The sequence below is a fragment of the Populus trichocarpa genome, chromosome 8, assembly GCF_000002775.5.
Source record: "Populus trichocarpa isolate Nisqually-1 chromosome 8, P.trichocarpa_v4.1, whole genome shotgun sequence".
NCBI classification, from domain to species: Eukaryota; Viridiplantae; Streptophyta; class Magnoliopsida; order Malpighiales; family Salicaceae; genus Populus; species Populus trichocarpa.
In genome coordinates, this window is record NC_037292.2 from 924885 (window position 1) to 946464 (window position 21580).

Below are 21580 nucleotides of genomic sequence, written 5' to 3' on the forward strand. Positions count from 1 at the left end.
TAATATTAATGACACATCCTTTAATTATATTTATGAAAATTTAATGATTTTTTTGAATATCAACTCTGAGATTTAAATTCAAAAAATTCAAAAAAAATTGTATATCCTAAATATTCAAATAATTCGGTTTAATATTTTTTTCAATTAAGATATATTTCTAATCTCACTCCAGTGATTCACCAATTCATTTCTTAATCTATAATTAGATTCTTAATACTTATATGCTGCTAAAAAAATTATAAATGATATATCTTTTCGTTGAAGTGGTGGAAGCAATCCAAATAAACTTTTATACATCATATTAAATTAATTTTTATAGAATATCAAGCAACTATTTATAGTTATATAATTATTTTATATTGTCAATATTCCTTAATAAATGCAAATCAGCAAAAATAGCCAATCATATAATAGATTTTTGTCCCATTAGACCGTGGTTTAGCGTAACGGGTAGGTAACCTAACCCGTTTCTCACCTTCGATGCACGTGGAAAATCTTTTGTTGCTGTCACTGCTCGCTTGCGGGAAAGAAAAGAATCCTAGAGCCTGGAGAATATTAGAGTAAGTTATAAACCAGTCCTTTTAGTTTTACAAAAGTAACTAATAATCCATGTAGGTTAGAAATTAATTAATTAAATTAAGTGTCGATCGTGCTTGCTTTAATGTTTTTTATTCTTAAAAGTATTCTATTTTCTTAGGATATTTACACACAACTTACTTCCTTTTTCATTTTTATGTTTTTTTTTAAAAAAAAAAGCCGGAAAAAAAATGACATGGATAACACATGGATTTATTAATTTATCTATTCGAGTATTATAAATTTCAGGGTTACTAAAAATTTATATAATTATTAATTTTAAAATTTATTAAATTAATTAAAATACATGTAAACTAGCCCGAAACATATTAAAGTTCTTGTATTAATAACTATGCAGTGAGATTAGTGATAGAGCACGGCTTGATGTGACATTGATATTTCAAAAGGTAAAACAACTAGCTAGCACTTAAAATTAAAAACAATTCTTGTTGACAATTCATGGCAGTAACTTTACAAATTCCTTCTTGGATTGGAGACCTGGTTTGTGGGTATTTTTGAAAAGGTTGTGCATGTGTTTCTCAGGCATCACCGTTACTTTTAAAAAGTTACAAATTATATTTCTTGAGAACAAAATAACTATAATATTAATTTTTAAAATATTACAAAACACTTGAAAATTAGTATAATGAATAAAAACTTTTTTTTTTTAAGTGCAGTAAAAGTTGTGTTTTAATTCTAAAAGATGTAATTTAAATTGTCAGATTCTAAATTTGTTTTTTTTAGATCATCAGTTTGAGTCCCACAAACTTCAGGGTCATTAGAGGACCGTTAATTTCAGAGTCGGTAGGATTAGTAGAGGTACACGCAAGCTAACTCAGATATCCACGTTAATCTAAAAAAAATTACAAATTATATTTACTGAGAACAAAATAACTATAATATTAATTTTTAAAATATTGCAAAACATTTGAAAATTAGTACCATGAATAAATACCTTTTCAGAAGTGTAATAAAGATTATGTTTTTTTTATTTATAAATACATGAAAATAATATATATATTTTTATTTTTTAAATTTATTTTTAATATCGGCATGTTAAAACGATAAAAAAAAACTTTCAAAAACTGTTTTTTAAAAAACATTTCAAATTTTAGACGAACACACCCTAAAAAACAGAACCAGATTCGAAATCTTTATTCCAAAGCCGGCACTATAAACATTTATTAATCATAGAAAAGTGGAATCACTCACCTACTTGCTTGATTGTTTCTAAAATATGTTCATTAAGTTAATTGACGTGACTAATCAGGTGCAATACAACTAAACACTTTGATGATTAAACACTCCATGGTACCACCACCAAATGTTTCTAGATTCTCAGGAGCTCGGCTGGCCTTGTGCCTTGATGCTGGTCGTCTTGTGACGAGGTACCTTGCTGCTGAATATATCTTGGTTGGTGAGAGAGATGAGACAAGTTGTCAAGTTGATATGATTAATTTCTTAATGCAAGTTGTTAAGCTTTGCTTAAAGGGTTAATGAGTTTTAAGCTTTCGATGCTCATTGGTGCCCAACTCTAGATGATTAGACCACCATCATCGAAATAAAGCTAACCAAGATGGTTTCATAGTATATAATAGTAAATCAATCAGTCCATGTAACATCACGAATAATTAACAAGTATTTATCATATTTTATTTTATATTATTTCTTTCAAGAACAATGCTTTTTTTCATAGTTATTTCTATTTTTAAAAAAATAGATGAAAACCATATAAAATAAAAAAGATCGCACTGAAACATAGCAGGACATTTAGAAACTGGACCGCCTTGGCCCAAATATAGAACAGGCTAGGCCCATGTAAAATAAGAGTCCATCTGAAATCCAGCGGGATAATATATTACCCCCCCCCACCATGCCACGTGGCTCATATCTGATCGCCCGTTCTGCATTTCAATCCATGGTCGACGGGAGAGATGCATTGTTTTGTCTGGACAATAAATATTGTTTTTTTAATCAGCTTGTGTTTAAACAGAAATTAACTGTTCTATAGATTCTACCAATTAATTTAAACTATTCTGGTCACATAAATCATTTAAAAATTAAAATTAAAATTAATAAAATGATTTTGTTTTAATAAAAATAGCGGAATATTTGATGAGATAAACACCTTTTCATACCGCACATGACAACTTCAATGATTAAAACAATCTTTTGATCCCAAGAAAATTGCATTGTTTTGACGAAATTCACATAAAAGCAACCAGTGTCAGACCATGCTGTTGAAGATCTCTATCACGAACACTCGAATGAAGGAAGTAGCATCAATAAATTTTACTGGACATCATCATGCCTAGTTCTTGCCTGAAAGACGAAGACCAATCCCTTCAAATTTCATCCCTGCTAGTCGATCAAGACATTCACACGTTTCTGGGGCAAGGTAGTTCTTCCATTCACCAACAACACCAAGCCTGAAAAATGCACTATTTGGCACCTCCATTTCATACCCTCTCACCATCCTTGTTAACCTCCAGGTCCTTGTGCCTCTCCAAGCTACATCTCCATGTCACTTCATCAATCTCACCTTCATTGTTAAAAGACCATTCAAGAAAGGAAGCCAGCCTTTTCACCTGTACTATGGGATCCCTTTTGAGCTCTTCATATTGCAAGAACATATCTCACGAGGCATTTTTATTGCTCTCTTCCCAATACTGTAAAACAAGGTCATGAAATGGTCCAAAACCATGAACTCCCTTGCAAAAGCTCACAACTGCTTTCTCCAATGAAAATGGAGGCTGACTAGGCCTCGGGATTTATTGAGAAATGCCACACTGATACCGATGTATCTTTCGGGTTTCAAGTAATGTAAACTATTTTGCACTCAGAATTTTTGATCGAATCCGGCTGAAAAGTACTATAAGGAAAATGAGTGTGAAATGATCGAGCCCGACAGAAAACTATTAGGGTGATGAGAGTGAGATAATCTAGGAGACCTGACAGATCAGGCTGTAAATCATCACGGTACAACTTGCCTTCCAAATGTTGGACACAAGCACGAAGATTGGTTCTAACTAGGGATCCTCTGCCTCCTCGCCATCTCCTTAGGATGCTGTCTCATGATGCGATGACAAAGGGCTTCGACTCATGTAGTCCCAGTTTTTATGGAGGATGTCAAGATAACATCATCTCTGCGTGCTTCGAAGGGGGAATGAATGGCCATTATAGAATCAACAAGCTGATGACGGGACCAAAATCCATCAAATTTGGTAAAGATCAAGAACTTCCCAGAACATTTATCTCGGAAGCCCATCAAGCATGGCCTTCGAGACAATTGAATCTGTAGTGACAATGACACAAAGTTGACTCAAGATACAGTCCTCTGGGTAGCATGGGCTCTACTTGTCTTCTGTACCTTTTGATTGTTGTTTTCCGCTGTTTTTGTTATCCTGATCGTGTCTCTTCATACAAGAAAAGGAGAAAAAATCCGAAGCCATCCCTTACCACGTTGATTGTTTTCAAGCAGTATTATACTTCAATACGCTTCAATTTACAAGAAAACAAGAGGCTAATGACAATTTTTGTTTAGGAATAGTTGATGACATTAAGTTAATCCTTGGCGGCAGAAGGAATACTCTTTTTAATCATCAGGCTAACATGCAGGTTCTCGATGAGTTCTCCAACAGAGGTATAAATCGCCCAGAAATTTCTCAACAGGAGAGAACCTGAGAACCAGTGCTCCCCACATAAATCAGAAGCTAGTTACAATCACCATGGGCAAACCCTAAAACACCATTTACTTTGAACAAGACAGAGAACACACAGCATAAGCAAGGGGGCTTCATTTCCCAAAGGAAGATCTCAACCTTTTACATTAGGAAAAAGAAAGGCATTGATCCTTTGCTTCCACTCTTTATGCTCTAAAAGTCTCACACTCCATTCACTTTTGTAAAAATAAACAAAAGCACAAGTGTCTTAGTATTATATACAATATACAACAAGACGTAAAACTCCATTCTCTGTACAAACAACTCTGAAAAAAACTTCACCAGATTACATTGGGCTGGGTCTTTTTCCCTTCACGCCAACATAATTCTTCCTCATCCACTCCACTCCACTCACAAATGTCCAAACAAAGTTCAAAGGTTCCTTTAGCCAAAACCTGCAAAACAATATTTTCACAAACAAGATCACGTGAGCTAGCATGCTACACTGAAGAATTTTACATTAATTCATTAGTCAAAAGGACCGTGGACCATAACGCACGTGAACTCTTGAGTCAAGGGTTTTGTCCTAACTCTAGTAATGTTTGTTTTTCTTTGAAAAATGTTTTTAAAAAAATTTAAATTTTTATTTATTTTTTTCTTAATTTCAAATTATTTTTTTTATATATTTTCAAATTATTTTGATGCAATAATATCAAAAATATTTATAAAAAAAAAAAACATTATCCTACACTGCAAATGACCATGCCGACACCACTTTTGTCATGGCTCAAAACACAACCTTCGGAATATGAACACATATGTTGTTTTCCCGATGAAGCACGGGCCCAAAAGTCAAAAATCAAAACCCCTCAAAAGAAAAGGAGGAGAGTTAGCAATTTCTAAATTATAACATTTGACATTTGTAAACTTTTAGAACAACTTCATTTACAACAACAACATTGTAAGAGAACAGGAGATTCAAGTTCCTTGGATTGTTTTTTTTTAAAAAAGAAGAAAAAACAAAAAATTTCTCACAAATTGAATTGAAACAGGTCATCTATTTCCAAAATGATACAATATTTCCACCTAGATTCAAGAGTAAACTTTTAAATTTTCTATCTTCTTTGCAGCATAGGATATCAACTACAAGTTTTCCTTACAATTAACGAGGGGAGAAAACCAGCTAAGCACCTAAGCAAACGCCTAAACTGTTATTTCATTTATTAATTTTGCATTTCTTGATTTCTTCAGATCAACACAAGAGAACCACAACCAAAATGCAGGTCTTAAATCTGCTTCAACCTTCTCTTTATTACACCAAAGTTTAGGCCTTGAATCTGCCCCTTTTTTTTTCTTGAGAATTTAAGCCTGCCTTGATTACTACAGGAAAGCAAGATTAAAACCGACCAAAACCCATAATTACATCCTAGGTCCACAGAGAAAACGTGCCCTCTAAACTATCCTGACTTCCTGAGTAAAGTCCCCACAAACTTAATGTGGAATCAATTCTTTTCTTGAAAAAGCACTCTTCTAGCATGATCCTTTGCCCTTTGCGTTAGCTATAATTTATAAGCATAATTGCACATAGGTCAGCTGTTACATCAAAATTGCTAACCGGTATCCCTCTTAGCTAGAATCAAAATCTCTCCATCACTCTAAATATATAAAAATAAATGACTACAAAGCTAGTAGAATAGTTAGCTGCATTACATAAGCTAACCCTTGAAAACAATATATCATAACCAGCAGAAGTCATACTTCCTATAACCAACATGTCAAGAATCAATTGGTTACAAATAAAGAAACAAAAGACATAGTTTCAAAATCTAATTGATTTTAAAGCAACACAAGTTATAATTGCCTTCTATTTTTTAATTGGTGGGAAAACTATGGTAGCAGAATCACCTTTTCTAGTATAATCAGAAACCAGACAAGAAAAAATAAAAAATCCGACTACGGACCGACCTCAGCCTTTATTCGTGGTAGGGGTTGATTTTTAAATGATTTTGATTGGAAAATACATTTAAAATAATATCTTTTTATTTTTTATTTTAGTACATTTGATTTGAAAATAAAAAAAATATTAATTTAAAACAAAAACTAAAAAATTTTCATTTTTTTTTCAAAAATACTATTAAAAATCAAACAGGCTCTAAACCCATTTGGGACTGAGATTGGAAATGTGAAATGCATCAAGAGGATGCTTTTTCAATCAACATCGATTTCAATTGTAATGTCAAACACGCACACATGGACTGCTGGCCAAAGTCTAAAAAGCAAAAAAGAAGGCAAAACCATAGCAAGTAATAATTCTGTACTGCTTACTTTACTTACCTTTGCTCACTCTTTTTTCAATCCTTGAAAATCACATCATCTGCAATTTCCATCAATGGCTTCAAGCAATCAGGAGCAAATTTTCTTGCAAAAAAATAAGAGTCACTTGAATTGGACAGTCTCAATCTATGCACCAAATTTGGTGAAACCTCTTCTGCTTGATACAGATGAGGGTGCGCATCAAAGCAATCAGTCCAATTAACATTTGTTAATGTGTACTGACTGCATCCTCTAGGATCCTTCATTGATAAAAGTGTTGGAAAGTAGTGTTCTTCAGGGTAACAGGACTCTATATTCAAGCAAGGCAGCTTGAACTTTCTCCACAACTTTCTATCCTTGAGTACAAGAAAAGCATGCCTTTTTGCAAGCACAAAAAACTGAGACCCAACCCTAAATTTCTCAAATGGGATTTCTGGTAGCATAATGTTTTCCCCTCTAGCATTGTATCTATCAGGTAAGTTTGGATCTTGGGAGAGAATTTCAATGAAACTTTGATGATGAGATTGAGCTGCGAAAGCTTCCAAAATGTTGTGGCCAAAAAGGGTATTGTACATGTATTGAAATGAATGGAGAGGGACACAGTGTTGGGAAACAAGAGCAAAGTAAAGATTAAAAGGGTCATCGAGAATGGCTCTAGCTAGAAGTCTTTTTTCTGCAGAGATTAAAGAAGGAGAGCCCCTTTCTGTTTTCTTGCCGGGAATGAACTGATCCTTGAAAATCCCATCTGGGTTTGAGACTTTACTAAATGGATCTGCATGCACATAGATGTTGTAAAGATTGCTGTAGCCCCGGAAAAAACGCTCCCACAGAGGAGCAAAAGAGAGATCAGAGTTTGTAAGGAAAAGAAAGGCTATTTTAGGAGTGGGGTTCCTAGTGGATAAGTGGGAGGTAGTTGTGCAAGGCTTAAGGGCTTTCTTGAAAAGAGTAAGATCCTCAAGTTCATCTAAAGGGAGGTTTTGAGGGTTTTGGAGAGGAAGGATTTGAGGGGAGAAGAGGTAGATGAGGGAAAAGGAAAGCAAGAGTGAAAAGGAGTAGATAATTGGAGAGGACAACATGGTATGTGTTTTTGTGTGTGGTTTAGTTTCCAAATAGGTCACTAAGGATTCTGTCTGTGTAGATGCTATTTTTGAGTTTTGCTTGAAGACATCGGAGCAGGAAGATGGGGTTGAAGCTCTTGAAGGGAAGAAGATAAAGCTAAAATATGTTAAAGTGAAAAGAAAATAAAAAAAGATAATGGGAAGAGATTAGAGTTTGTGGCTTTAGTGGCTTACTGCTGATAAGATGCGGATATCAGACGATTCATGAAGTGTACCAAAAGACAAAGAAGGGAAAGAGATTAGTCTCTACTTGGACAGTAAGAGAAGGGTGGTGATGTTAGAAATTTGATGATGATGATGATAGTACTGTTTAGTAATGTGATTCAATCATATTTTGTAAATATTTTATTTTAAAAAAAATATCTTTTTTACTTTATATTAAAAATAAAATTTCAAAAATTATTATTTTAATATATTTCATATAAAAAAACAATATTCAAAGATTTGCAAGATATTTCAGATATCCATGGCTATTTTTCTTTAAGGAGGGAAGGGCTCGGAAGGGAACAGTGAGGTGGGAAGGCTATTTATGGCAGGGACTGTTTCTGTCTTTCCAGATGTGAAGACAGCAAGGGGTGGGACAGGGGATTATTGTGTAGTCATTCACAGGGAACTTTTTCTCTTGGCCCCCAGACTACATAATCAGTTTTATTTTTTTCACAGGATCTTTTTAGTATTAATTTTATTCTAAAATTAAATTTATGGAATTTATCAATAAATTTTTTTTATCTATTTTTAAAACTCTTCGTCCAAATTATACTTGAAATAGTATTCATTATGCAATTGTGTTTTGGTTTACAGTGGACACGCATAGCGGTTTTTCGCACACGGTCTAGATAGAGTTGCCAGAAAATAAAGAAAAAGAAAAGAGATGGGCCCCAAGACATGGGCCTATTGTGTTATGGGCCCCAAGACAATGCCCAATTTCAAACTCCCTGATGATACAGGATCCTTGGCATTGAGCCTGAAAGCCTTGGGAGTATAATTATTCAATTTTTTTTTTTACTTCGTTTCTCTTTCGGATCTTGCGCTTCAATCACTGTTTTTTTTTTCTTTACATTATTTTTTTAATTTTTAAATTTTTTTGATATGAAAAAACTTATAGAAAATAGAAAAAACTTATAAAAAAATAGAAAATTAGTATAAAAAAATACTTGACTGGCAAGATCCCTCCTGTTTTTTTATATATTGAATGAGAACAAGAAATATCCTTGATGATATTCTATCCCTAGATAGGTTTCTTGCACAGAAACTTCAATTTCTTTCTGAAGCTTCCGAGACATTTGTGTGAATGATAGTGATGTTGACATCAACATGAATGGTCTCTTCGAAGGACAACACTTATGCAGGATCAGATGTCATTTGATAAGAAGCAGACCCAGATGGATAAGAATCGAGATTCAAGTCTTGAATCTGGATCTGTGGGAAGTTAGGCGTTGTTCAGCCATTTTGTTTGTTCATCATCGCAGAGCTAGGGTTAATGATGCCACGATACCCCAAACTTTAAGAAAGTTTACATTTTAGCCCTGAATTCTTGAAAAATCTTAATTATACAGTCAAAATCAAGAATTGTTTCTTAAGAAACATGTATTTTGCATCCTAAAAATTTCATTTCATATTGGTACGCCCACATTAAAAGTTCTAATTCCACCCCTGACAAGATGATTTTCTAGTTTCTACCCTTCTGATGCACGCCTATGGCATCCGAATTTCAAAAACCTTCGACAGTATAGCTTTTTTGTTTTTGAATTTTAAAAATGTTTTTTTTTTAATATTTTTTTTTATTTTAAATTAATATTTTTTTTAATATTTTTATATCGTTTTAATGCGTTAATATCAAAAATAAATTTTAAAAAATAAAAAAAAATATTTAATTTAAAATATTAAAAAAAAAACACTTAAAATTCTGAAATTTCAGGACCAGCTGACGTGCATGTTGCAGTACAGAGTCCTGTTTTCCTTTGTTATTGTATATTTATGATTACATCAGGATTTGATTTTAGCTTCTTCTACAAGATTTAGCAAACTACTAGTATATTGATTTGCGTTTTGTGGTGGGTCAATAATATTTTTTTAAATATTAAAAAAATATTAAGTCTATATAAAATATTTCAAGTGTTTTGAGTTAGGCATGCATGTCAAACTCAAACATATTGGGTATATCAGACATGTCAGATCCAATTTATTTGGGTCTAGCACTATATCAAACTTAAGTGTCTTGGGTCTGACATGGCTGACACCCAAGTAATTTGGGTCTTGCTTGTTTGTCAAACCTAAGTAAACGTAAGTTCAGCACGATTTAATGAATTTAAAAATAATAAAACAATACTAAAATACCAAAATGTCCCTAATGATTATATAAATTACACAAAAAACAGTGTGAAACCAAAAAATACCCCATATACAAAGCTTATTATTTCTTTTTATATCTTTTTCAAGGCTAAAGGTGTATTTTAATTATTTAATAGTTTGTGAAAGGTTAAAAAAACTTTGGGCAGCATAATTTATTTCTGTTAGCCTTGGGGATATAATAGTATTTTACGATATAAATAGTCATAAAAAGACTATTATGCCTCCACTGAAACGTTTTATACCAGTGAGCCTATGAAAAATACTGAAATACCCCCACAATCAGGGCTTCAATTTTTTCAACCAAATGACAAAATAATAATTTAACTTTATATGAAAAAGATAATATTAACCTCATCTCATGCCTTCAAAACTTGGAATAATTTAACTTTATGTGAAAAAGATAACATTAACCTCATTTCAGGTCTTCAAAGCTTGGAAAATTCATTTTGCAAGGCTACACGTATTGTATCTTGGTCTATGGTACATTTGCACAAAGCTGTCAGCCCCACGAAGCTTGGGTCTGGCAACCATGCGAGACCCGTGCCTGGGTCTGGCACCAAACATGGTTGTTAGCCTGCGTGTTTGCTAGAATTAAGGTGCTTGGGTTTACAACCCATGTCAGACCTAAGCAAATTATAAACAAACAAATAAACCGAAGATAATTATGCACTTTAGTTGTTAGGAGAGAGAAAAAAAAAGAAAAAATGCAATCAATCGATCACCACATGACAATCAAATCATGATATGTCTACATGCATTGTATCGTGTGAAAGAGGACACGTATGCTCATCTAATTATATAATGGATGACTATATTTATTTACTCGAAAGCGTTTGACGCGGCACCTTAATGGCACGGGTGCCGTCCACTCCCTATACACCCAAGTAGCTTTTCGATTAAAATATAAAAAAAACCAATAATTTTTTTAATTACACACTATAGCCATGTAAATTTTATTTTCACAATCTATTATAATATGTATATAGAGCCCATATCATTTTGCTTTCTTTATGATGGAAGGCTGACAGTAATTTGTGGATCAAAAACCTCTGCTGCTTTTGAAATAATACTTGGGTTAACCTAACTTGTTGTTCCAAATTACTTAGGAAAAATTTATGAATTCGAACACAACTGTGTTGTGTTGGAATAATGTGTATAAATGCATGCTAAAAGTTCCTAAATCTTGTTTGTATTATGTTGTTGGAAAGCAATTTTTTTTTAATTTTTTTTATATGTTTTTAAAATGTTTTAATATATTGATATTAAAAATAATTTTTTAAAAATAAAAAATATTATTTTAATATATTTAAAATAAAAATAACTTTAAAAAGCAATTGAAATCCATGTTTATTCCATCTAATGTGGGGATAATTAATCACACTCGTGTATTATTTCTTTAAATAGAAATGTGCATTTACAATGGATGAGTTTTCCCTCCTCTCTTAAAAACTCTTATCATGAAGAAGAAATCTACTTCAATTTTCACAAAACTCTTTTATATGTAATCAAATCTCATAAATAAAATTATGAATTTTACTTACAGATAAACTTCTTTCAATTTTTCTCTTTCAAAAAATGAACTTATGCATTACAAATTTTATTATTATTAAAGATTTTTTTCAGAACTTAACTGTCAAATAATTCGATAACATATTTAAGAAGTTGATAACATCAAACTTAAATAATTCAATATGTTAAATCTACAACTCAATTCCTACACAAGACCTTGATGAGTTAACCTCAATAATTTTTATTTAAAAAAGTATTATTTTTATTTAAAATAACTGAAATTAAATTATTTTAAAATAGATTTAAATAAACATATCTTTTAGAAGTTGTTTGTACAACGTTTAGTAATTTTTTCTTGTTTATCATTTAGATAACATTTATTATTGTGGTTATAATTATTTTTTAATTAATAATATATTATAATAATATTTTTTAAAATTTATTTTTAATATTAATATATAAAAATAATTTAAAAAACTAACTAAACAAACACGCTTTTAGCCAATTTTAGGTGAACAATCAGAACAAGGTGTGGACCAGATCATTGACCCAAATTCACCATATACCCGAGAAAACCTTCAAGAGAATTCTAGATCCTTCCATGTCCACCTCCTCTCAGTCCCTTTTAAATCCCCAAAACCAAAAAATCAGAAACAATATTATAGGAATACTCAATAACAACAAGAATAATATATTTCTACTATCTACCCCTCCCACCAATCAAATCTCCACCGTCCATTCTTTCTTTCCCTTAAATACACAGATCTGACATACGCTCAACCCCTCTCTCTGTCTCGCCGTCTCTCTTGTTGCTCTCCGTGATAAAATAATCTAACCATCTGTACGTTATTTTTTCTTCCAAAAGTTTCAATCTTTATATTATTTCTAGTTTCTCGATCTTAACTTTGCATATGGGTTGTTTTTATTTCTCGCATAGATTCGATCTTTACAGTGTCTTAGCTTCTCGGCCTTGATTCTGCATCTGGGCACTTGTTATTATTTTAGAAAGATTCAATCGTTATAGTATTACTGGATTCTGGATCTTGATTTTGATTCTGGGTACTTGTTATTTTTTCAAAAAAGTTTCCTTTCTTGCTATTTTGTCCAGATTCTTGATTTTTGTGTGTTTATCACATTGATCTTGATGGGTTTTGTTGGTCATGCAGGATTTTAATTGATATAAAAAAATGTTTGGGAGAGCACCAAAGAAAAGCGACAACACCAAGTACTATGAGGTTCTTGGAGTCTCAAAGAGTGCTTCACAGGATGATCTAAAGAAGGCTTATAGGAAAGCAGCTATCAAGAACCATCCTGACAAGGGCGGTGATCCTGAAAAGGTATATCTTTTCTATTAAATTCTTGAAGGGTTGCTTGTGGTTGTATTCGGGTGGTTTTGGTTCCTGTTGACTGTGAGTTTTAATTTGGCCAGATTGACAGCAGATCAAGCGTCTTATTGGGTCATTATGGTTGTAGACAATGCTTATATGAAATTGGGTTGTGATTTGCTTTATAATCTATTGTTCTTAGGCTTATAAAGCACTTGATCTTTGGACAGTTTGATATCAGCCAATAGCTTACATTATATGGTTTCTAATGGAATTTGTGTTAAGCATTAACAAATCATTTATAACGTTGAAGTATAACTTGGAGAGTACTGTTATTTGATTTTTTGTTTTCAAGTCATTGTAATTGTACTTGTGCCTTGTAGTTCAAGGAGTTGGCACAAGCATATGAGGTTCTGAGTGACCCTGAGAAACGTGAGATATATGATCAGTATGGAGAGGATGCCCTCAAGGAAGGAATGGGCGGCGGCGGCAGCGGCGCCCATGATCCATTTGATATCTTCCAATCCTTCTTTGGTGGTGGTAATCCGTTCGGTGGTAAGTTTTCTGACTAATATTTTGGTTTGAATCACAAGAGCACGCTAAAGTTGGAAAAACTTTTTGATCACATTGGACCTAAACAAATTATTTTGTCTAGGTGGTGGTAGCAGCAGAGGCCGAAGGCAAAGGAGGGGCGAGGATGTGATCCATCCCCTTAAAGTTTCTTTTGAAGACATTTATAATGGCACATCCAAGAAGCTTTCTCTTTCACGCAATGTAATCTGCTCCAAGTGCAAGGGGTTAGTGTGTGCATAGACTGCGCTGCATGTTGTGGCATGCTGAGCATTTTTCTCTCTCTTTTTATTTTCTTTTGTGCGTTTTGCAGCTGACATTGGTTGTTTCATGTGAAATTTTGCAGTAAAGGTTCTAAGTCCGGAGCATCATCAAAATGTGCTGGTTGCCAAGGTTCTGGAATGAAGGTCTCCATAAGACACCTTGGTCCTTCTATGATTCAGCAAATGCAGCATCCCTGCAATGAATGCAAGGGTACGGGCGAGACAATTAATGATAAGGACCGTTGCCCTCAATGCAAGGGTGAAAAGGTTGCCCAGGAGAAAAAAGTTTTGGAAGTAGTTGTTGAGAAGGGCATGCAAAATGGGCAGAGGATAACGTTCCCTGGAGAAGCTGACGAGGCAGTAAGTCGCACCACTCTTGAATGGGCACTTTTGTTGTTTTTGATTAATATCCTTTACTACCCTGCCCGAGTGCGTGCATTTTCATTGTTCTGTGTTTTATGTGCAGCCTGACACTGTTACAGGGGACATCGTCTTCGTCCTCCAGCAAAAGGATCACCCTAAGTTTAAGAGAAAGGGTGATGACCTATTTGTTGAGCACACCCTATCTCTTACCGAGGCACTCTGTGGCTTCCATTTCGTCTTGACCCATTTGGATGGAAGGCAGCTCCTGATAAAATCTCAACCTGGGGAAGTAGTCAAGCCTGGTAAGTGCCATAACACTTTCATGTTTTCTTTGTTGTTAGTACTAGATTTGGCAATCGAGAATTCATCGCAGCTGATAACATGGTACTGATGTGGACTATGTCTGTGCTTTTCTGAATTCTTTTTCCTTGCACAGGACAGACAGACAACCCTTTCACTGTCTTTATATTTTTTTTTAAAATGGAAAACATCCTTTTGCTCGATCTGCATCGAGCTCACTAACTAAATTTCTGGATCTTCTGTCTCTCCAATTCCTGGATTTTTGGGTGAATTTATTTGTAGTATTGGCTATAAAGAATGTTGCAGGGCTAGTCCTATTTTTATTGATCATCTGAACATTTTAAGATTTGAGCTGTTATGTGATTTTGTTCCTCAAAGTTGGGATTCTAATTGTTAATACCTGGTAATTTATGGCTCTCCTATTTGGTTGTGTCCCAGATCAATTCAAGGCTATAAATGATGAAGGAATGCCAATGTACCAAAGGCCATTTATGAGAGGGAAACTCTACATTCATTTCAGTGTTGATTTCCCAGATTCCCTGTCTACTGATCAGTGCAAGGCCTTGGAGGCTGTGCTTCCTCCACGAGCCTCTGTTCAGCTGACTGACATGGAGCTTGATGAATGCGAGGAAACTACTTTACATGATGTGAACATCGAGGAGGAGATGAGGAGGAAACAGCAACAACAGGCCCAAGAAGCGTATGATGAAGATGATGAAATGCCTGGTGGTGCCCAGAGGGTGCAATGTGCTCAGCAATAATCACTGAAATAGGGATGACAGTGATTTAAGAGAACTGAATGTGATTTGACAACAAATTATTTAGACAATTATTTAGACTACCTAGTTTCTTGTATGAATATTTATGTTCGCAGAGACTGATAATTGCTTAGTGTTTGAACCTTTGAAAGATCTCCAAGAACAGGTACTTCAATTTCATTTCGGTGTAATTTTACTTGAATTTCGAATATATAGTTTGCCATGTATCTTGTTTTTGGATCGGCCATAGATAACTTCGAATTCAACAACGTTGATATGTAGTTGGGGGGGGTATTGTTTAGATATGTTACTATTAAAAATAAATTTTAAAAAATAAAAAAATTACTTTATTATATTTTTAAATGAAAAAAATACATTGACAAGTAATTTCAGTTTTTTATTTTTCGTTTCTAAAGATTTATTTGAAAATTTTTAGTTTTTTTAATAATTCATTTATTTTTTAAAATTATTTTGATGTGTTAAATATTATATTTTAATGTATTTTTAAATGAAAAAAATATTTTAAAAAATAATTTGTTATATTAGCTACATGACTTGTGTTGAATCGCTGGTTATTTTTTTTTTCATAAAAAATTATATATTATTTTAAAATATTTTTGAGTTTAAATAATTATAACAAATTAAAATTATATATATATAATCAAACAAATAATTATGCATGTTAATAAATAAATAAAAAATTATTAATATAAATTAAGATATATTTAATATTTAAAAACAATACTTGGAAACAAATATAAATTAAGATATATTTAATATTTAAAAATAAAATATTAAATTTATTTTATAAAATAAAATTAAAAAAAATAACATGTAAAGCTATACATATTAAAAAATTATCTGAAAATAAATATTTTTTTATTTTTTAAAACATAATTTGACAAACAAAATTATAGATTGTTTAAAATTAATTTTTCTTCAAGTAGAACTTATCGCTTAAAAATAAAATTCAAGAACTAAACTAAAAAAATAAAATTTTACATGGGACAAATACATAGTGAAAATCCCACACGATTTTAATATACAAGTAATAAACAGGTAAATCCCTTGACGGGTCACCTCACGCCCCCACTGTATTCTTCACTTGCGGGTCTCCTTTGTTGCCGCTTTCCTTGACCTATTCGTTTAGGATACTCACTAGCCTTCATCCTTGGTGATTTGCAATAGCCGCCGTGGCTAGGCCTGTTGTTTCAGTTGGGTGTTAGCCTTGTGGCGCTGTTTGTATGCTTGTGGAAAAATAACCCACACTGAAAAAAAACCGGACATTGAAATTTGTCTGTGAAAGGATAATGATCGCTAAGAATGCCATGAGAGTGACAGAAACGTTAACAACTAAAACTCCACAACTTGAATACTATCAAACAATCTGCAGGTTGTTCCTAAAGGTTGTCTGACCATAACTTGTCTATCTCTTTGTTTCCCCCCCTCTTAAACTCTTTATCCCCTCCCTCTCATCTGTGTATATATATATATTCATATATAATTGATCAAATCAAACACGGTTGAATAGTTCAGGAAACATGAACAGCTCCACCGACTACAACCACACATTTCATGCCACTAGTGGATATGCTATGGGAATGGCTTTAGGTATCCTAATTTTGATCATGACAATACTTATTGTAGCATATTTTTGCTCCAGCGGTGTCCAAGAACCAGCTCCATCTTACCCAGTTACCAACCAAGGCAGCTCCATCGCCAGCCAAGGCTCCGTTGTAATAGATATTGGGCTCAACGAAGCCACTCTTGCAAGCTACTACAAGTTGCTTTATTCACAAGCAAAGTTACAACACAAGGGTAATGATTCACAACCCTTTTGTTGCCCTATATGCTTGGGGGACTATAAGGATAGTGACATGCTAAGGTTGTTACCTGACTGTGGTCATGTTTTTCATCTCAAATGTGTGGACTGTTGGTTAAGGCAGCATTCTACATGTCCGCTGTGCCGGAAATCGCTGGCGCCCACTCCTCTCCCTGAATCCTCCCGCTGAAGTAGCATCACTGGCTGTGAGTAGACTGTTGGTTAAAGTACGTAGCATCCTACATGTCCGCTGTATATGCCAGAAGAGAGCCTCTTGCTGAACTAGCATCATTGGCTGTGTGCGCGAGGGTTCTTAAGCAAGTACGGTACTTTATCAAACAAGAAGAATATTGGATACAAGTGGAGAGTGTGTGAGGAAGAATAAGCAATGCTAGCAAGATGCAAGTATAAGTGTCAAACATGTGATCAGTGATAAGCAGATAGATTTAGTTTTATTGAATGAACAGTGTTAATTTTTTTTGAGAGTTTTAAAGAGAATTTCTATGAGTCAAGAAGTCCCTCTGTAAATATATAATATGTTGTTGATTTTTATAAGAGTAACAAGATCTCATTAATTCTTAGAATCATGTAATATATATATTATTATTAGCTGTATGGTTATTTTTGAATTAAAATAAATTTATTTTTTAAAAGCTAAACTGTTTCAATTTATTATTAATTAATTTGTAGCTTGAATCCATGTCAATAATATGAATCAATACATGAGATTAATTTTAGAGACAAATCATGGAGAATCTACAGGCAGCAATGAGAGATTGACATTGTTTCTTTTTCTATTTTCCAGTAAGGTCAACCTGAGATTTCCTAGCGTTTGTAGACATTCTTACATGGAAGAAAAGTGGTGTAGAATTTCCAGAAAGTTCCTCTCAGGAATCTCTACAACGCAGTAGAGGTTCTAACATGAATCTATTAGCAACCGTGTAGGAATCTCATGCAGTCGAATGAAATGAAACACAATCATGTCTAGCTTGCTTGCCTGTCCAAGTGCAGACTCGAGGAAATGTAGGGCTAGCTAGCCAGCCAGTAATCAAGAACCTAGACGGCCAAAAACAAAGTCAATAGCATTTTTTTTGTCAAAGTCAACCCGGTGAAGCAAGTAAATACATGTTAAGAGATATTTTTGGATTAATTTGTGTTAGTATTTCTAATAATTTTAAAAGGACGTCATCTCTTACATCGAACCAGTATATATATATATATATATATTTAAAAAATAATATTTTTTATATATAATTTGAATTCTAAAAGTCAAGGAAGGGAATATATTTCCTTAATTATGCATGAAGCTAATTTATTTAGATTTGAAAAATAAAAAACTAACAAAGGATGGGATGGATCACTCTTAATTAATACCAAAGGCAAATCCAGATGAGGGTTATATACACAATAAATGTGCGTGTTTACGAGGATATTTTCCTTTGATTTCTAGGATAAGGTCGAAATTAAGTACATTATCTACACCAAATCTCATTCTAGCTAAGTTAATTACATTAATTTCATAGTTTTAAATTTCTTTTATTGTTTAAAAAACCAACTAACTAGTTAATTACATTAAATTTCTTTTTCATCACAAGTTGAGTGTTATAGACACAAAGGCAAATATTTCTACGGACACTTACCATTCATTGCGTCAGATGGCAAGAGAAAAGAACATTACACATATAATAATAATAATAATATAATAAAAGAAAATGATGTTTTCTTGCGAAGAAATTATATAATTGTGAATTTTATCAATTATTTTTAATTTTTTTTAAAATAAGTTTTTTTAATATTTTTCTCTCTATATATGTGGTATCGTTTATTTGAAAAAATTATTATACAAAGATTAAAGAAATATTGTTTCACTATAGCAATTACAATATTATTCTATTTTTCTGCTATATTAAAAATTAGTTTAAGATCTTACATGTTTTTATTAATACAAATAATTTTTATTATATTTCATGATATGTAAGCATTGACTTGATTCACGGTTATATTGTTTTTTCAATATCAAAAAACATGATAATAACACTTCCATATTTATTCTTTTACGTTAGAAAAAAACAATTATTTGACATGCATCAAACGAATTGAATAAACGCGTTAACACTTTGTTTTTTATATTTATTGATACAAATGATTCTCGATATATTTAATTAAATGCTTGCATAAACCTTTTGATTTATAATTATATTTAAAAAAAAACATTTAAAAAGCTTGTATATTTTTTTTTCAAAAAATTTATCTGACTTACAACGAAGCGCACATCAAATAAATAATTGTTATTAAACCTAAATTGAACTAGTTGGTTTGATTAGAAATTTAGTAACAGATAATCTAATTAGTCCATATTGACTTTAAAGATCCGAACTTACAAAGAGATTCGATCAAACTTTATCAAATCAATTCGAATCTAATAAAATCTAAATGGTTTAACCAGCGAGTTAAGAATTTACTACCTTAGCTTAGCTGGTAGCTCCACCTTCTAAAATTATTTATTTTCTCTAAGATTATATTTGTTTTTGCGTTTCAAAAATATTTTTGAAAAAATTTAATTTTTTTTGGTGTTTTTAGATATTTTGATGCGCTAATGTCAAAAATAATTTTTAAAAAATAAAAAAATATATTATTTTGATACATTTCTAAGTGAAAAATACTTTGAAAAGCAATCGCAACCACACTACCAAACACGCTTAAATCATTTTTAATATAGCATAGGTTATATTTATAATATAAATATAAAATATATTTGTATTATAGTATAATAACCTATTAATTGAATTTGTGACTTAATAGCTTGCTTTATTATTGTGGGATTCGAATTTAATAACATTAACTTTATACTACTATATTGTTGTATAGCTAGATCTTTTTTGTAAGGTTCAAAGTTTTTTCTTTGTTTCGTGCCAAAGTATCCTTGCAATATTTATTTAATATATTCAAGAAGTGGATGACAAGGGGCTTGAGATAAAATAACGTTGAAAGGTCACCACAGAAACAAGGCACCAGTTTTAGAATGAAAACTAGATAGCAGCTAGCCGCAGTTTCAAGGCTAAGCCGTCGATTGAAAATTAATGGTTTGATTTTTTACAGGATTAATATGATTTGAGTCTTCAGATTTTCCTCCCTCCCTCCCTCCTCCCTCATATATACCTTCTTGCTTGAAATTTGAAGAACTACACTGCCTGATTCTTCCCAGCCACCTGTTGCAGCTATCTAACTTCAAACAAATCTAGACCAACCCCATTTACAAAAACACTTCTTGCTAGCCGTACAAGCATTCCAAGAAGATGAATAGCAGTAGTCCTGTAGAAACTCGTACACAAACTTTTGGTGAGTGTGCCCTCACTTTTGGGATACCAATTGGCGTGTTTTCAGTAATTGCAATTGCTATTCTTGCTTCCTATTTCTGCTCCAGGAAGCCAATACCTGCAGGCCATTCTCTTCATGATGTCTCCTTGTCCATAAATGGTCAAGACTCGGTCATTATAGAAATAGGTCTGAACGAAGCCACTCTCAATACCTATCCAAAGCTTCTTTATTCTGAAGCAAAGGAAAAGCTTGAAAAGGGTGATGATTTGGCAGCTACTTCATGTTGCTCAATTTGCTTGCAAGACTATAAAGATAGTGACCTGCTACGGCTGTTACCTGAGTGTGGTCATCTTTTCCATGCACAGTGCATTGATCTATGGTTGAAGTTGCATCCTACCTGTCCAATATGTCGAAACTCGCCTGTCCCAACGCCAATCAATGTCACCGAAACAGCTTCCAGGGCACCCCGGAGAGTGTTGTATGATGCATTTTTTGTACAGTTAATGCACTAGAGTTAATTTTCACTAAAATTTGTGATGATTGCAGAACTTTTTTTAGGATCTTTGTAACTGTACAAAGTTCGGTTGCTAATTAGAGCTCTTGATGTTAATTGAGATGATTTAATCTTAGTGTTGTAGAACACATGAGCCAATAGATGCTTGAATGCAATATAAATGCAATTGTAATTGTTTATCCGTCCTTCATTTCACTCCTTGGAACTCATTATTTCGTTCATCGCCTTCAGAAATGGAAAGTAATCACTGACGTCTCAGTCGGTCTTGGTTTGAGATCAGTTTAAGTACACAGAGAAATCTGTAGCTAAATTTCGCAAAATGTCTATGTTGTTCCATCAATGTTGAAAGGGTGTGTGGCTTACCCACAGAATTGGTTTAGTTGTTCGATCCAACGTGAACAGCTCCACTGAGCACAGTGATCAGCCACTGGAACTTCTTGTGGTGTCCTACTTCTGATCATAATCATAACTGTTGCCTCATATATCTGCATCCATGGCATATAACAATCCTTCCATTCATACTCTTAGCACCGATAGCAGCTCCATCACTGACCGAGGTTCCTTTGCAATTGAACTTGGCCTCGACGAGGCCACTATTGCAAGCTAGATGGAATCCATAGGAGCTTCATGTTAGGATTTCTACATTGAATTTGAGATATCAACATCAATTTTTAGCTATAACTGAACGCAAGTTTCTTAGCTAATAGTCCTGTAGAGGCCTTTTCGGTCTTTAATGGTTACTCGGGATAGCTTTTGGTCACCGAGATCAAGTCCTGTAGAAGCTGATCTTGAACAGAAAGATATATAGTTATTCAAG

General features: G+C 33.1%; 4 protein-coding genes across 6 annotated transcripts; 3 read left to right on the forward strand and 1 right to left on the reverse strand.

The window, feature by feature from the left end:
- Nucleotides 1-4358: 4358 nt before the first annotated feature.
- LOC7490889 (glycosyltransferase BC10) lies at nucleotides 4359-7932 on the reverse strand. Of its 2 annotated transcripts, none has more exons than XM_052455370.1 (2): nucleotides 6564-7932; nucleotides 4359-4693 (listed from the first exon to the last, which is right to left on the reverse strand). In XM_052455370.1, the coding sequence occupies exon 1, from the start codon at nucleotides 7625-7627 to the stop codon at nucleotides 6590-6592; it is 1038 nt and encodes a 345-aa protein (XP_052311330.1). In that variant the 5' UTR covers nucleotides 7628-7932; the 3' UTR covers nucleotides 4359-4693; nucleotides 6564-6589. The 2 variants fall into 2 exon arrangements, with proteins under 2 accessions (XP_052311330.1, XP_002311939.2); XM_002311903.4 differs by having other exon boundaries at nucleotides 6573-7930.
- Nucleotides 7933-12146: 4214 nt separating this feature from the next.
- Nucleotides 12147-15336, forward strand: LOC7490890 (dnaJ protein homolog). Of its 2 annotated transcripts, none has more exons than XM_002310963.3 (7): nucleotides 12147-12371; nucleotides 12697-12867; nucleotides 13239-13410; nucleotides 13511-13652; nucleotides 13772-14048; nucleotides 14155-14353; nucleotides 14790-15336. In XM_002310963.3, the coding sequence occupies exons 2-7, from the start codon at nucleotides 12718-12720 to the stop codon at nucleotides 15110-15112; spliced, it is 1263 nt and encodes a 420-aa protein (XP_002310999.1). In that variant the 5' UTR covers nucleotides 12147-12371; nucleotides 12697-12717; the 3' UTR covers nucleotides 15113-15336. The 2 variants fall into 2 exon arrangements, with proteins under 2 accessions (XP_002310999.1, XP_052311038.1); XM_052455078.1 differs by lacking the exon at nucleotides 12147-12371 and adding an exon at nucleotides 12433-12589.
- Nucleotides 15337-15949: 613 nt separating this feature from the next.
- Nucleotides 15950-17515, forward strand: LOC7486896 (uncharacterized). The gene is made up of 2 exons (XM_024607368.2): nucleotides 15950-16927; nucleotides 17052-17515. The coding sequence occupies exons 1-2, from the start codon at nucleotides 16651-16653 to the stop codon at nucleotides 17210-17212; spliced, it is 438 nt and encodes a 145-aa protein (XP_024463136.1). The 5' UTR covers nucleotides 15950-16650; the 3' UTR covers nucleotides 17213-17515.
- Nucleotides 17516-19913: 2398 nt separating this feature from the next.
- On the forward strand, nucleotides 19914-20958 carry LOC7486897 (putative RING-H2 finger protein ATL71). Its single transcript, XM_024606790.2, has one exon. The coding sequence runs from the start codon at nucleotides 20228-20230 to the stop codon at nucleotides 20759-20761; it is 534 nt and encodes a 177-aa protein (XP_024462558.1). The 5' UTR covers nucleotides 19914-20227; the 3' UTR covers nucleotides 20762-20958.
- Nucleotides 20959-21580: the final 622 nt, after the last annotated feature.

Bases quoted from the DNA above. Each gene is read 5' to 3' on its own strand.
- LOC7486897 (XM_024606790.2), top strand. From the start codon at position 20,228: ATGAATAGCAGTAGTCCTGTAGAAACTCGTACACAAACTTTTGGTGAG.
- LOC7490889 (XM_052455370.1), bottom strand. From the start codon at position 7,627: ATGTTGTCCTCTCCAATTATCTACTCCTTTTCACTCTTGCTTTCCTTT.
- LOC7486896 (XM_024607368.2), top strand. From the start codon at position 16,651: ATGAACAGCTCCACCGACTACAACCACACATTTCATGCCACTAGTGGA. The intron at 16,928-17,051 runs GTAATGATTCAC...CTGTTGGTTAAG, and splicing joins AGCAAAGTTACAACACAAGG to GCAGCATTCTACATGTCCGC.
- LOC7490890 (XM_002310963.3), top strand. From the start codon at position 12,718: ATGTTTGGGAGAGCACCAAAGAAAAGCGACAACACCAAGTACTATGAG. The intron at 14,049-14,154 runs GTAAGTCGCACC...TTTTATGTGCAG, and splicing joins CTGGAGAAGCTGACGAGGCA to CCTGACACTGTTACAGGGGA. The intron at 14,354-14,789 runs GTAAGTGCCATA...GTTGTGTCCCAG, and splicing joins TGGGGAAGTAGTCAAGCCTG to ATCAATTCAAGGCTATAAAT.